General features: G+C 48.5%; 1 protein-coding gene across 1 annotated transcript; it reads left to right on the forward strand.

The window, feature by feature from the left end:
• Positions 1 to 50: 50 nt before the first annotated feature.
• LOC142917076 (uncharacterized) lies at positions 51 to 5,063 on the forward strand. Its single transcript, XM_076061776.1, has 2 exons — positions 51 to 353; positions 3,622 to 5,063. Exon 2 carries the CDS (start codon positions 4,176 to 4,178, stop codon positions 5,028 to 5,030), a length of 855 nt encoding a protein of 284 aa, XP_075917891.1. The 5' UTR covers positions 51 to 353; positions 3,622 to 4,175; the 3' UTR covers positions 5,031 to 5,063.
• The last annotated feature ends 10,320 nt before the right edge of the window (positions 5,064 to 15,383 follow it).

Below are 15,383 nucleotides of genomic sequence, written 5' to 3' on the forward strand. Positions count from 1 at the left end.
GTGTGTGTACACTGTGTGTGTGTGTGTACACTGTGTATACACTGTGTGTGTCTGTGTACACTGTGTGTGTACACTGTGTGTGTGTACACTGTGTATATACACTGTGTGTACACTGCGTGTGTGTGTGCACTGTGTTTACACTGTGTGTGTACACTGTGTGTATACAGTGTGTACACTGTGTGTGGGTGGGTGAGTGAGCGACTGGGTGAGTGGGTGAGTTTGGCGCAGTAGCGGGTACAGGTGGTGCATCAGCCAGTCATCTCAGCCGTCTCAGTCAGTCGACCCGTGGCACCTGCTGGGCCTGCCCCGTGACTTCCTGCCAGCGGGCGTTCGACACTTCACGTGGCCTCAAGGTGCACCTAGCCTGGCAGAAGCGTCGTGGTGGCGTCACCGTCACTTAGTGGCGAATGGCGGTTGTTGTTGTTGTTGGCAAAAACAACTCCCTACCTCCGCGTGGTGCCGGACGGGCAACGTTGTCGTGGACAGTGCTGTGGGGTGGAGGGCCAATTCCAATCGGCCTCTTCTCTCAGAGCATTTGCGACCACCATAGCGGCTAATTAATTGAAGGTGGAGGGGCTGGTAACCCCTCCACCTTCATTTACTTAATTGAAGGTGGAGGGGTTACCCACTCACCCACCCACTCACCCAGACACTCACCCAGACACTCACCACCCACTCACTCACCCGTCCACACACATCCACCCACTCACCCAGTCGCCCACACACCCAGCCACTCACAACAATCGCCACTAATTGGCGGTGACGTCACCACGACGCATGTGCCAGGCTCACGTGGTTAGCAGTAATTAATTAATTAAGCCCCTCTCCACCTTCAATTAATTAACCCCTCCACCTTCAATTGATTACCGCTAACCACGTGACCCTGGCACAAGCGTCGTGGTGACGTCACCGCCAATTAGTGGCGATTGTTGTGAGTGGCTGGGTGAGTGGCTGGGTGAGCGAGCAGGTGAGTGAGTGGATGAGTGGCTGGGTGAGCGAGCAGGTGAGTGAGTGGGTGAGTGGCTGGGTGAGTGAGCGGGTGAGTGAGTGGGTGAGTGGCTGAGAGAGTGGGTGAGTGAGTGGGTGAGCGTGTGGGCATCTGGGTGAGTGGGTGGGTGAGTGGGTGGTGAGTGTGTGAGCGACTGGGTGAGTGTGTGGGTGAGTGAGTGGGTGAGTGAGTGTGTGAGCTGAGTGTGTGGGCGACTGGGTGAGTGGGTGGGTGAGTGGGTGGTGAGTGTGTGAGCGACTGGGTGAGTGAGTGTGTGGGTGGGTGGGTGAGTGAGTGAGTGGGTGAGTGAGTGAGTGTGTGAGGTGAGTGTGTGGGCGACTGGGTGAGTGGGTGGGTGGATGAGTGGGTGGGTGACTGTGTGAGTGAGTGAGCAACTGGGTGAGTGAGTGTGTGAGGTGAGTGTGTGGGCGACTGGGTGAGTGGGTGGGTGAGTGGGTGGTGAGTGTGTGAGCGACTGGGTGAGTGTGTGGGTGAGTGAGTGTATGAGGTGAGTGTGTGAGCGACTAGGTGAGTGTGTGGGTGGATGAGTGGGTGGGTGACTGTGTGAGTGAGTGAGCAACTGGGTGAGCAACTGGGTGAGTGAGTGTGTGTGCGACTGGGTGAGTGAGTGGGTGGGTGTGTGTGTAGATGAGTATGTGAGCGACTGGACGAGTGAGTGTATGAGTGGTTGGGTGAGTGTGTGGGTGGGTGAGTGGCTGAGTGAGTGGGCGAGTAAGTGAGCAAGTGAGTGGGTGAGTGAGTGGGTGAGCCAGCAGGTGAGTGATTGGGGAGTGGCTGAGTGAGTGGGTGAGTAAATGGGTGGGTGAATGTGTGAGCGACTCGGTGAGTGAGTGGATGAGTGAGGAGGGGTACTGCGGAGGGTGGGGGGGGTGTACAGGGGGTAAGGGGTAATGATTATTATACAGGGCGGTACAAAAGTCAGGACACAGTTTCTTGGGTTTCTCTTTAAGTTCATTGTGATGTTTCGAGTTTATATAGTTTAACACGTAGCAGGCTTTCGCGACCAATATTATTCATTATAAAGGTTTTTGGGTAAGATCGCGTTATTTATAAATGTGTCGTAACCCTCCACCACCCGACACGGCCAATCAGCAAAAAAAGTGTCACGTTGACAAAAGACAAATAGTTCACTACTTTAGCTCACCGGTTTGTTGAAGAGTGAATCCACAACATTTACAGTTTGAGTAGTGTGACGTTTCGCTGGTAATTACATCCAGCATCATCGGGCAATTCACCAGAATGGTAAAGCCCTCTCCACTTGCTCCCGGTCTTAAATAGAGCAGCAGCAGGGTGACGTCATCATTTAACTCATATCAGGTGTAGTGATTTGAGGCTGAGGGGGGGGTATTGTAATTATATAATCGAATAGTAATCAGTCAATGGTTATGATTAGTAATGAGTTGTAGATTAGCAATTAGTTGTAATGTGTGTTAGTAATCCGTTAATTAGTATGTGTTTCCCCTATAAGGAATTGTAATATGTATTATTTAATAATACGCTTCCAGGCCGCACTAAGCCTGTAGCTGTCAGAGCGATTAAAGTTATTTTTATTCCTCTCAATTTCAATGGATTCTCTAATTAGTCTTTGCCAGCAATAATTAGTTTTACACAACACTTCAACGTTATCAAAATCAATTGAGTGTCCTTGTTGACAAGCATGTTCTGCCACTGCCGACAGTTGTGTTTGAGATAATTTTATATTTCTCTGATGTTCTTTTAGTCTTACGCTGATGTTACGTCCCGTCTGTCCAATATAGCATCTGCCACATAAACAATTAATCCGATATACACCTTCTGTTGATAATTTAGGTAATGCGTTTTTAGTGCAAGATACTAGTTTTTGAATTTTGTGTACTGTACCAAATCTTACTGTAATGTTTTGCTTTTGCAAAACACGGGCTAATTTGTCAGTTACTCCTGAGATATATGGAATTTTTATTGTTTTAACAATGTGATCGCTTTCAGCAGTATTGCTTTGCGATCGTGATTTGGCATTCAGTGCTCTGTTGATTTGAGCATTATTGTAGCCATTCTGTCCTAGTGCGTCTTTAACGTGTTTGATCTCTCTCACTAGACTCTCTCCATCTGACACTGTTTTAGCCCGATGTATCAGCGTCTTGATAAGAGAGGATTTCTGAGCTGGATGATGATGTAAATCTGCATTCAGATAGGCATCAGTGTGCATTTGCTTTCTGTAAGCGCTGTGTGTTATTTTACCGTTTAGGCCATGTCCAAGCAAAATATCTAGGAATGGGAGTGTGTTATTCACCTCCATTTCCATGGTGAACTGGATGGCGGGGTTTTGTGCATTGAGATGATTTAGAAAATCATTAAGCGTATCTTTACCATGTGGCCAGACAACCAAAGTGTCATCCACATATCTAAACCAAAAAGATGGTTTTAATGTGAATTATTTGTCTTTTGTCAACGTGACACTTTTTTTTGCTGATTGGCCGTGTCGGGTGGTGGAGGGTTACGACATATATAAATAACGCGATCTAACCCAAAAACCTTTATTATGAGTTTATATAGGTAGCTCTGCTTAAACGCATCTCTCTCTCTCTCCATCCATCTCTGTCTTCACTCTCTCCCTCTCTTCATATCCCCTGTAGGTTCGGGCCCGAGCGAGTTCCTGCCGGGGATTTGGCTCTTCAGGAGTTGATTCCCCCCGTGACTTTGTCGGCACGAGGCGACCGCGTGGAGTGTCAAGGGCTCCACCGGGCCCCAAGGCGCCGCCCCAGCACCACCGTAGCAGCCAAACCACCGGTGCTCGGCATGGCCTGTATGAAGGTCCTGCCGGACCTCATGTTGCGCACGGGGTACAGCATCGTCCAGGAGAACAGACAGAGGAAGTTCGGACCGCCGCCCGACTGGCAGGGGCCCCCTCCCGCCCGTGGCTGCGAGGTGTTTCTGGGGAGGATCCCGCGCGACCTCTACGAGGATGAGCTGGTGCCCGTGCTGGAGACGGTGGGGAAGCTCTACCAGCTCCGCCTCATGATGCATTATAGCGGAGCGAACCGCGACGCTCGCCCAAGCCACTTATGCCGTCAAGAAACTCAACAAATTAGAGATCCGTCCCGGACGCCGCATTGCAGTCTGCATCAGCGTGGACAATCGCCGCCTCTTTATTGGGGGGCTGCCAGAGGACAAGAAGCGAGCGGAGGTGATGATGGCGATGAGCGGTGCCACGGAGGGCGTGGTGGACGTCAAGATGAGCGTCTGTTACTGGGACAAAACCCTCAACCGAGGCTACGCGTTCATCGAGTACGGGAGCCATCGCGCGGCCGCCATGGCCCGGAAGAAGCTCCTTCGAATCGACTTCCGGCCATGGGGCCGGACCATCAAGGTGGACTGGGTCATCCCGGAACGGGCGGCCGCGGCGGCGGCGGCGGAAGACGAGGAGGAGAGGGAGCCGGCGGTGCCAGACCTACTGCAGCCGGAGTGCACGGCCACCGGCAAGGCCGCGCACAGCCTGTTTGGGGGCTGGGGGGCACGCACGTGGTTGTGGTGGGTACCTCTCCACCTGCGGCCCATGCCCGTGGCTCTCGAGGCGCTGCCGCAGGCGGCCATGCTGTCGTGGGAGGTGCGGCTGCGGATGCTGTGCCGGACCGCCGGCATCAGCTACCCAATCTTCGAGCTGCACGCTCACTCGGAGCCCGGGATACCCGTGGGCCTCCTCTATAAGGTGTCGATTCCCGGGATGGGAGAAGGCGCCGGCATCTTCCCCGAATTTCTGAGCTCCAGCGAGGAGGGAGCACGGGAGGTGGCGTGTCAGCTCGCCTACAACATCCTCAGCAAGGCGAATCCCCCGCCTCCGGCCACGCCCTCTCGTGGAACCTTGGAGCAGGTTTCACGAGAGGGCGTGGCCAGAGGCGTGGCTAGGCCCCGCCTCCAGCCATGCCCTCTCGTGGAACCTTTCGAGCAGGTTACCGGAGTAACTCGGCTAGCCCCACCTGTTGCCCTTGCCCCAGATGTGCCTCCTTCCCTGATTGGTTGTTACCTCTGTGGCCGTACCTGTTAAGCCCTTGCCAGGCCAGCGGGTGTCACCCTGTCATGTCAGCAGGTGTTACCCTGTGATGTCAGCAGGTGTCACCCTGTGATGTCAGCATGTGTCACCCTGTCATGTCAGCAGGTGTCACCCTGTCATGTCAGCAGGTGTCACCCTGTGATGTCAGCAGGTGTCACCCTGTGATGTCAGCAGGTGTCACCCTGTGATGTCAGCAGGTGTCACCCTGTGATGTCAGCAGGTGTCACCCTGTCATGTCAGCAGGTGTCACCCTGTGATGTCAGCAGGTGTCACCCTGTGATGTCAGCAGGTGTCACCCTGTGATGTCAGCAGGTGTCACCCTGTGATGTCAGCAGGTGTCACCCTGTGATGTCAGCAGGTGTCACCCTGTCATGTCAGCAGGTGTCACCCTGTGATGTCAGCAGGTGTCACCCTGTCATGTCAGCAGGTGTCACCCTGTGATGTCAGCAGGTGTCACCCTGTCATGTCAGCAGGTGTCACCCTGTGATGTCAGCAGGTGTCACCCTGTGATGTCAGCAGGTGTCACCCTGTGATGTCAGCAGGTGTCACCCTGTCATGTCAGCAGGTGTCACCCTGTGATGTCAGCAGGTGTCACCCTGTGATGTCAGCAGGTGTCAGCCTGTGATGTCAGCAGGTGTCACCCTGTGATGTCAGCAGGTGTCACCCTGTGATGTCAGCAGGTGTCACCCTGTGATGTCAGCAGGTGTCACCCTGTCATGTCAGCAGGTGTCACCCTGTGATGTCAGCAGGTGTCACCCTGTCATGTCAGCAGGTGTCACCCTGTGATGTCAGCCGGTGTCATCCTGTGATGTCAGCAGGTGTTACCCCTTGTCATGTCAGCAGGTGTCACCCTGTCATGTCAGCAGGTGTCACCCTGTCATGTCATCAGGTGTCACCCTGTGATGTCAGCAGGTGTCACCCTGTGATGTCAGCAGGTGTCACCCTGTCATGTCAGCAGGTGTCACCCTGTCATGTCAGCAGGTGTCACCCTGTCATGTCAGCAGGTGTCACCCTGTGATGTCAGCAGGTGTCACCCTGTCATTGCACTTTAATGAAAACCGACAACAGAATCCTTGAAGAAAAAACGAATTCAGGTGTTTGACATGTCGACGCCATTTCGTTTTGAAAATGTAGGAGAGAAAAATATATATTGTTCACATCGCATTCTGTTTTGTCAATAATCTCTGTAACCTGCACCTGCTCTGCAAGCCATGCATTAACCCCTTTCTGTCTCATTTTAATTCCCAGCATGCAATTCTCCAAGCCTCAGATTTTAAAACACAAGCATTATATTTAGTCTATTGCATGGCTAAAGTATTCTAAGTAAAAATATAAATTGTATTAAACCAATGTTAGATCATCGCTATGATACATATATTTCTACCCTACAATATACAAATCTACATTGTGCTAATGTTTCAATTCTACTTTTATTAACTTACAAATATAGTGTCTAGGACACATTTTCAAAGAAATATTTTCATGTACCCAGACAATATTTGCACGTGGCCACATAAAAAACTTGCAGACTGCATACGTAGCTACGACAACAGAATCCTTGAAGAAAAAACTAATTCAGGTGTTTGACATGTCGACGCCATTTCGTTTTGAAAATGTTGCGGAGAAAAATATATATTGTTCACATCGCATTCTGTTTTGTCAATGATCTCTGTAACGTGCGACTGCTCTGCAAGCCATGCATTAACGCCTTTCTGTCTCAATTTAATTCCCAGCATGCAATTCTCCAAGCCTCAGATTTTATAAAATCTTTCGCTCAACTTTAATCCTAGTAAATATATTTTTTTCTTTTAAAACACAAGCATTATATTTAGTCTATTGCATGGCTAAAGTATTCTAAGTAAAAATATAAATTGTATTAAACCAATGTTAGATCATCGCTATGATAAATATATTTCTACCCTACAATATACAAATCTAAATTGTGCTAATGTTTCAATTCTACTTCTATTAACTTACAAATATAGGACACATTTTCAAAGGAATATTTTCATGTACCCAGACAATATTTGCACGTGCCCACATAAAAAACTTGCAGACTGCATACGTAGCTACGACAACAGAATCCTTGAAAAAACGAATTCAGGTGTTTGACATGTCAACGCCATTTCGTTTTGAAAATGTAGGGGAGAAAAATATATATTGTTCACATCGCATTCTGATGTCAAAACATTTGATTCTTTATAAAATTGAAAAACCCTTGAACAACTTTGCTGCACATGGAGATGTCTGTGCACCGCCTCGTTTCCACAGCCTCTATCCCGGTGCCATTTGTATTTCATGCACATACCGCTGTTAAGAGTTTGATGTTTTATTGATTTTCAATTTTGGTGTTTTTTTGCTGTAATGTTTTTTTGTTACTTTTTTAGTGGAAATAAAGTCCTGAAAAGTCTCTTCCTCTCTCTCTCTCTCCACTCTCTGGGCCGAGTCTCTCCACTTTTGGTTCTGAGTGTCGCATGCTTGGGATCCTTCTCTCCCTCCTCTGTGGATTTAATTTGATTTGCTGATTTACACGTCAACATATTTCAGACTTTTTCCTAATCATTACCAACGTTTCCATGGCCATGCACTTTAGAGTAACTTATTACCTTTTACCACAGCATCATAATATAATTTTCCTGGATCATCGCCTTCATAGCTTTGATCAATCACCAATGGTTTACTGGTTAGTTTTTGTATTTACTTATGCCACCGTCTTTCCCCGTGGGACCATGTGCGTGAAGTTGTGTCGCACATAAACAGAATCTGTTCACATCACGATTTTCCGTACTCGACTGTCAGTTGCCATCTCCGGGGCAATATGCACATTTGTCGACTCGGCGAATCGACTTGATTTCGGGCCCCGTTGGGTCGCCCCTTTTGTGCTTTTGCGTGAGCCGGATTTCAACGCAATTCCCGATCCGTTGTGGTGCCACGGTCTCGGAGCAACTCTGCCGGCACCTCGACTCCCCCGTGACCCCCACACCGAGCACGCACCTGCAGCGCGCGCACGTAATGTCCTGGCGGGGGATTGCCCGGCACGACGGGTTTTCATCTGAAGGGTCTCTGGGATGAAAGTCCCGCGGTTTCCCGGCGCCAGGAGAATGGCCGACCCTTGCAGAGCGAGTCACATTGCGGCGCTCCTGAGTTGGCTTCAAATTGTTTGGGCGCGCGAAGTTTCGCCGGGTCGGCGGCGACGAGTCGCACGCGACGCTCCCCGCCTTCTCGAGCCGCTCGCGGCATCTGTGCGACACCGGCGAGCGCCGCTACGAGGCGGCGATAGGCAAAGTTCCCTTTCGTCTTCGTCCCTCCGACTCTCACGGCGTCTGCGAGACGCCGTGAGCACGGCCGCGAGGTACGTGACGGGGCGTGCGAGCATTTGCGGACTTGGGTAGCGGTAGGCCTAGGGTCGGCTCGTAGAATATTCCCTCCGGGCGGTGCGGGGTTTGCGCCACGAATAAAAGTTAGCAGAGAGCATCGGTGTGGTGCGTGTGTGATCCCCGTGCGGAGCGGCTCCGTGGGCGGATGCGCGGCGAGAGCGAGGGCGGAGCCGCGGCCGGAGCTCGCGCGTTGAGATCATCGCCCGTTGGCCTGGACGCGAGTGGGCCGCCGCGTGCTGCGTCAGCGTCAGCCGTAGTTGGCGCGCGGCGTGCACGGACACGCGTTGAGATAATCGCCCGCAGGTGCGAGACCGTTCGGGCCCCGTGTTAACGGCGGCTGCGGTGCGCGCGGATGCTCGTGGAGGTAATCGCTCCCCGGTGTAGGCGCTAGCGTGCCGCTGTCCGCTGCGTTAGCAATAGCCGCGGTGCGCGCGGGGGTGCGTGGGTTTACTCCGTGCGGCCGTGAGCCAGCAGCACGAGTCTGTCCCTCGGAGAGGGCGCTAGCGCGGGGGGCCCGATCGCTCGGTCGGCGGGGGCCCGGCGGGAGACGACCGACGCGGTGGAGGAGGCGGCGGAAGGGGCGGACGTCGCGCCCCACCTGCCCAGCGAGGGCGGTGGGGTGGACGTCGGCCCCCACACCGCCATGGCCCTGTACACGTTAAAGTATTGAGCACAAACTCATGGAGCAGGGAAAATGGTAATGTTGCTTGGATTTAATTTTAATATCATTGCAACTGTATAGTTTTGATATGTTTTATTGAAAAACATTCACGTGCATTGGCATGTCCCTCTGTCTCAAACATTAATAATGTATCATCTGCAAATGTCCTTTAGCAATGTAAATGTTTGTTCAACATTGGTATGCAGCTTGAAGAATGACGGAGTCTTATAACTGAAGACACTTCAGATTTTCAATCAAAATTTACAAATAATACACTCTACCATAAACATGCTACATTCCAGCTAAAGTATAGTAGTATATTACTGTAAAGTAGTATGGTGTATAGCACAGATATTTTGTACAAACCCAGTGAGATGGGAGTGCTGCTTTGATGCATTACGCTTGGATCCGATCTCATTGGTTCAATTCAGGCTAACCCCTAAGGGTACAATTTTATTTTTACAGTTTCAATCGGACCAAGTACCTGGGGAGGTTTATTCCAAGTCAACATGGCTTAAAATCTGCCATGCTGAAATAAAATAGCTGGACGTTATTGCTTCTGACGTGAGTGCAGAACTCGCTATCCATGCCAAGGTGCGGAGGCTCATTTGGGCGACCAAAGGAATTCCGAATGCATGTTACAATCACGTTAATTTCAGATGACTGGATTCATTGGTAGAGTGCTCCAACTTGGGCAGAGATTTCTGGCTGGAAAGTGATGTGGTTAAAACGTTTGTCTCGCAGTTTTAAAGGTTGCAATTTCAAAATACAGTTTGGGCATCAGAGCTCAATAAATTGAGTATTACTCTGTGTGAGGTTAACAGTCATCCAATGGAGAGACTTGGCTACGCCATATAAATGTGGAATTTATATCAGTTGACAGGTCAAACGTACTCTTTGTCCTTTTTGGTCACTTTATTATTATAGGCTAGTGGTGTTTGTGTGTGTTTAATCACAGAGATGGGGGGGGGGCATTGCACCTCGCTACACCCATCCACTGCTGACGGTAGAGGTTGACAAGTAAACACAAATCCAGTCATGACCAAAAGTGATTGCTGATTTTAAAACCGTCGTCTTGGTTGAATTTGTGTCTGTGTCTGTATATATGGATGGCTTCGTGAACGAATCTTTGTTGATAGCCAGTCGGCTTGCAAAGTACCATCGTCTTCGAGAAATCAATTTCATGTGAGCCTGTTGTATATGAGCCTTTTCCTCATCAAGACTCTGCACCATAGAGCCCAATGCATATCCGACCAGGAACACATAGCCAGTGAACTCAAGCACGTACACCAAGCTCTTAAGGCTAATGGTTACTCCGACTACACAATCTGCAAAGCTATCACTCCAACCATGAAGAAGGACCCTCTTGAGGAGCCTTTCAAAACCATCACTTTACCCTCATTGCGGGGATCACGAAAAAATATCTCCAAAATCTTGAATAAACACAAGATCCAGGTCCGTTTCAACACATTACATAAAATCCGTGATCTGGTTCCGTCTGTAAAAGATGTGATTCCGGACATACAGTACCCTGGCGTCTATAAACTAAGTTGCCTCTGTGGTAGTAGTTACATTGGAGAAACCAAACGACATGTCTCGGACCGCATTCGTGAACACGAAGCAGACCTAAAACACGGTAGGACCAACACCTCGGCCGTGGCAGATCACTGTTATAATTCAGTAGGCTCACATGACATTGACTTCTCCAAGACGGAGGTTCTTTGCAATCCATCTGGCTACCATGAGAGATTCGTTCATGAGGCTATCCACATATACAAGCACAGAGACAATTTCAACCGAGAGGAAGAAATTCTGGCTTAGCAATCATTGGAAGGATTTGATAAACCATTTCGGGTCTTAATTGATTGTTCACGCTTACGGTGGCTTTCAGACAGCATACATTAATTTTTAGTCTCCCCCCTCCTCTTTTCAAAACATAGATGGACTCGTCCTTCTAAATAAACTGCCAAATCACTCTTTGTGGAGCTAACGTTTAAAAATAAATAAATACAAACCGCCACTTCTTTCAAATGTTTCTTGCCGTTGGTTTTCACACCTGATGATGACTGCTTGTGTTACAGTGGAAACGTCGTGAGAATTTTATTGTTTTATATATTTATTTTCTTTTATTGTTTCCCTTCAACGTGACTTTACCGAAAGAACCAAGAATATAATTCATTGTTTATTATGTTCGTGTTACATTTTAAACAGAAAATGTTTACGTTTGCGGGACCTCTTTGGCCCAGAATTAAAATGGTGACAGAAAGGGACGTGGCGTGAACACCTACACACACTCAGTGTACACACACACTCAGTGTACACACACACAGAGAAAAGGACGTGGCGTGAACACCTTCTGCCTATAAACAAACAGCAGCAGCAGCAGTGGCTGTGAAGGTGTTGATCTGACTGGTGTCAGAACATCAACAACAACAACCACCACCACCAGGGTGATGGGGGGTGGTGGTGAAGGGTGGTGCGGGGGTGGTGGGGGTGGTGGAGGACTCCCCGGGTCTGCCAAGTGGTGGCCTGTGTCTGCGTGTGTACACAGAGAGTGTACACATACAGAGTGTAAACACAGTGTATACACACACAGTGTACACACACAGTGTACACACACAGAGTGTGTACACACAGAGAGTGTACACATACAAAGTGTAAACACACGTCGTGAGATTTTATTGGGTTATTTTATTTTATTAATTTATTCTTTTATTCTCATTCTACGTGACTTTACCGAAAGAACTAAAAAAGATGAACACACACAGTGTAAACACAGTGCATACACACAGTGTACACACACAGTATACACACACAGTGTACAGAAACACAGTGTACACACACACAGTGTAAACACACAGTGAACACACACAGTGTACACACACACACAGTGTACACACACAGTGTACACACACACAGTGCATATAGTGTACACACACACACTGTAAACACAGTGTACACACACAGAGTACACACACAGTGTACACACACACACTGTATACACACAGTGTACACACACACAGTGTACACATACACAGTGTACACACACACACATAGTGTATACACACAGTGTACACACAGTGTACACACACACAGTGGACACAGTGTACACACACACACAGTGTACACACACACACAGTGTACACACACACAGTGTACACACACACGGTGTACACACACACAGTGTACACACAATAATGTCCACTTTGTTGTTGTAGCTGAGCCCACGCACCCAAGGGAGGGAGCAATGAAAATGAATCTAATTCAACTTAAACTCCAATCCCGCTCTGTGACGTCACCTCTCAGCATTACTTCATCGGCGTGAACCGCCAGGGGGAGGTGTACCTTGCTAGTGACGTCATGTCACCAAGGTATTCACCCCTCCCCCGCGCTCGTGACCATGACGTCACCTCCGCTTGGGTCACTGCCGATATCGTTCCAGTGCCAATCCTTATTTGGGCAAAGCTACGCCCAGTGACTGGCGGCTCATTAACATAATGTATCCGTTAAAGCCGTCGCGAGTTTATTGCAACGGGTTCAGCACTCACGACATATGGGCGCAACATTAACATAATTTATTCATTCAATAATTTAGTTACGGAGCCGCACATTGTGGGAGGAGCGTGTCTTGTACCCCGGATGTGACGTCACCTGCTGCTGTGTGACGTCACGAGCTAAACAGGAAGCTATCGCTTCCGGCACTGAAATCCGAGGTGAGAAATTCTCATTGCGATTGTGGTTGTTGTGGTTGTTGTGGTTGTGGTGGTGGTTGTTGTTTACCAAGGTAGAGCCTCGCTCTCTCGTAGGGATGTCAGTTGAGTAGCAGCGAGCATGGGAATCGATGTCCAGGTTGGAACTTTACAACGCGGGGCCTAGCCACGCGGGGCCTTGCCTCCTGCCCTTGCCTGATTGCATTCACTTTAATTATCTCGCTTAAGTTTAATTTGTCTTCACCCGGCTCGCCACTTTGTAACTTTGTTTTATTGTAAATATTCACGCAGTTTTTATTTTCTTTTGTTAGCAGGCCAAGCCCGCTTGAGCTGCTATACCGCTCTTGTTATCAGAAGTGACCTGCCCACAACAACACAAGGTGAGGCTTTGTCAACGTGTGTGAATGTTTTGACTTAAAATTTTGGTGACTGCAGGAATTGATATTCTTGGTTCTTTCGGTAAAGTCATGTAGATAGAAAATGAAATTCCTGTATACCAGGTGAGGCAGTTAACATCTCACCAGTTAGCCTCGGCTATGTTAATTGATCCTCGATTAATTACTTGGTGTAGTGAGGAAGCATTAATGCTGAGCAGATGAAGGTGGCCAGGCATGATTCTAGACACGCCACCTCCAGTGTGTGACAGTGTAAAGTTTGTATTTGCAGTAAAGTCTATCAACTCTATTGAACACGGAGATTATATCAAAACAATAGTTATTTTTTGTTTTCCTCTGGAACTCTTACTAAGAATGGAAACAGGAGGTGAACACAGCACAAACATGAAGCTGAAGTCAGAACTGTTCATCCCAGCATTCAAGGACATCTGAGTTGCGATTGAACATTAATTCATGCATTTCAGCATAACACAAATAGTATTGTTTTCAACACCATTTGCTATGTCAGCTGAATTTAGCTCTTATAAATATTCCTTTTGTAGCCAGACAGCCGAAATTGTGTGCTTAGAGTTTTGGGTTAACATTCATTTTGAAGATACGAGGGCTTCCAGACATGTTTATAACCATTTGCCCTCTCATTGTGTGCCATCACAGCCCGTGTGATGAATTTGGGACACTTTTTCACTACATCATGAATATATGAATAAGTATAGACCTGGGTTCGATCGAACCCCAGGGGTTCGGTGAGTCGATCTCAGGGGTTCGGCAGAGCCCCCGCCACGGAGGTCCGGACACACTTGAATTATTGTGTAAATTTGTGATGACACACACGGCCCGCTTGACCATCACTGGCTGCAGATGATCATGCTACACTGCTTGGCCAATCAGCGCTGCGGGGAATTTAGTGCATACTCAGTAGTCAACGTGTGACTGTTGTTGTCGTACGTCGTGTGATTTCTTTAATATTTTATCCATACTAACTATGTCGGGCAAAAGAAGAAAGTGGTCGGACGAATATGTACAACATGGATTCTCATGTATCACGGAACGTGATGGGAGTGAGCATCCTATCTGCATGATTTGCAACGCCAAGTTGAGCAACTCTAGTCTTGCACCGGCAAAACTAAAGGAACACTTCTTGAAGCTGCATGGAGACGGGGAATACAAGAACACAACACTTGCTGAATTCAGGGTGAAGAGAGCCAGATTCGATGAAAGAGCCACTCTGCCTGCTCTTGGATTTGTACCTGTTAACAAACCGATCCTGACAGCATCGTACGAAGTTGCTTACCTGATCGCAAAGCAGGGCAAGCCACACACCATTGGTGAAACACTTGTGAAACCAGCTGCATTAAAGATGGCGAATCTGATACTCGGAACAGCGGCCGAAGGTAAATTATCCCAAATTCCCCTTTCAAATGACACCGTCAGTGACAGAATAGAAGACATGAGTAAAGACATCTTGGCTCAAGTAGTCGCGGATCTGATTTCAAGCCCGGCAAAATTCAGCCTTCAACTCGACGAAACCACAGACGTTTCTGATCTAAGCCAGCTTGCTGTTTTTGTACGCTATGTGAAAGACGACATGATAAAAGAAGAGTTTTTATTTTGTAAGCCTCTTAAAACAACAATGAAGGCAGCCGATGTGAAGAAGCTTGTGGATGACTTCTTCAGAGACAACAATCTTTCATGGGATATGGTTTCTGCAGTTTGTACGGACGGAGCTCCAGTCATGCTGGGAAGAAAGTCTGGTTTTGGTGCGCTAGTAAAGGCCGATGCACCACACATCATTGTGACGCATTGTATTCTGCACAGGCATGCGTTGGCAACAAAAACCTTACCTCCAAAAATGGCAGAAGTATTAAAAACTGTGGTGGAATGTGTGAACTATGTGCGAAAAAGTGCTCTGAGGCACCGCATCTTCAGTGAGCTGTTTAAAGAAATGGGCTCTGAATTTGAGGTACTTCTGCTCCATTCTAATATTCGGTGGTTATCCCGGGGACAGGTGCTGAATCGTGTTTTTGCCATGCGTGTGGAATTAGCCCTGTTTTTGCAAGAGCACCAACACTGCCATGCAGATTGCTTCAAAAATCCTGAGTTCATTCTCATTTTAGCGTACATGGCTGATATATTCGCAGCTCTCAATCATCTCAATCAGCAGATGCAGGGTGGTGGAGTCAATATCATGGAAGCGGAAGAACACC

The sequence above is a fragment of the Petromyzon marinus genome, unplaced genomic scaffold (genome assembly GCF_048934315.1).
Source record: "Petromyzon marinus isolate PM22_M1 ecotype Great Lakes invasive population unplaced genomic scaffold, UKy_Petmar_22M1.pri1.0 PM_G_Scaffold_41, whole genome shotgun sequence".
In the NCBI taxonomy this organism is placed as follows: domain Eukaryota; kingdom Metazoa; phylum Chordata; class Hyperoartia; order Petromyzontiformes; family Petromyzontidae; genus Petromyzon; species Petromyzon marinus.

Bases quoted from the DNA above. Each gene is read 5' to 3' on its own strand.
- LOC142917076 (XM_076061776.1), top strand. From the start codon at position 4,176: ATGATGGCGATGAGCGGTGCCACGGAGGGCGTGGTGGACGTCAAGATG.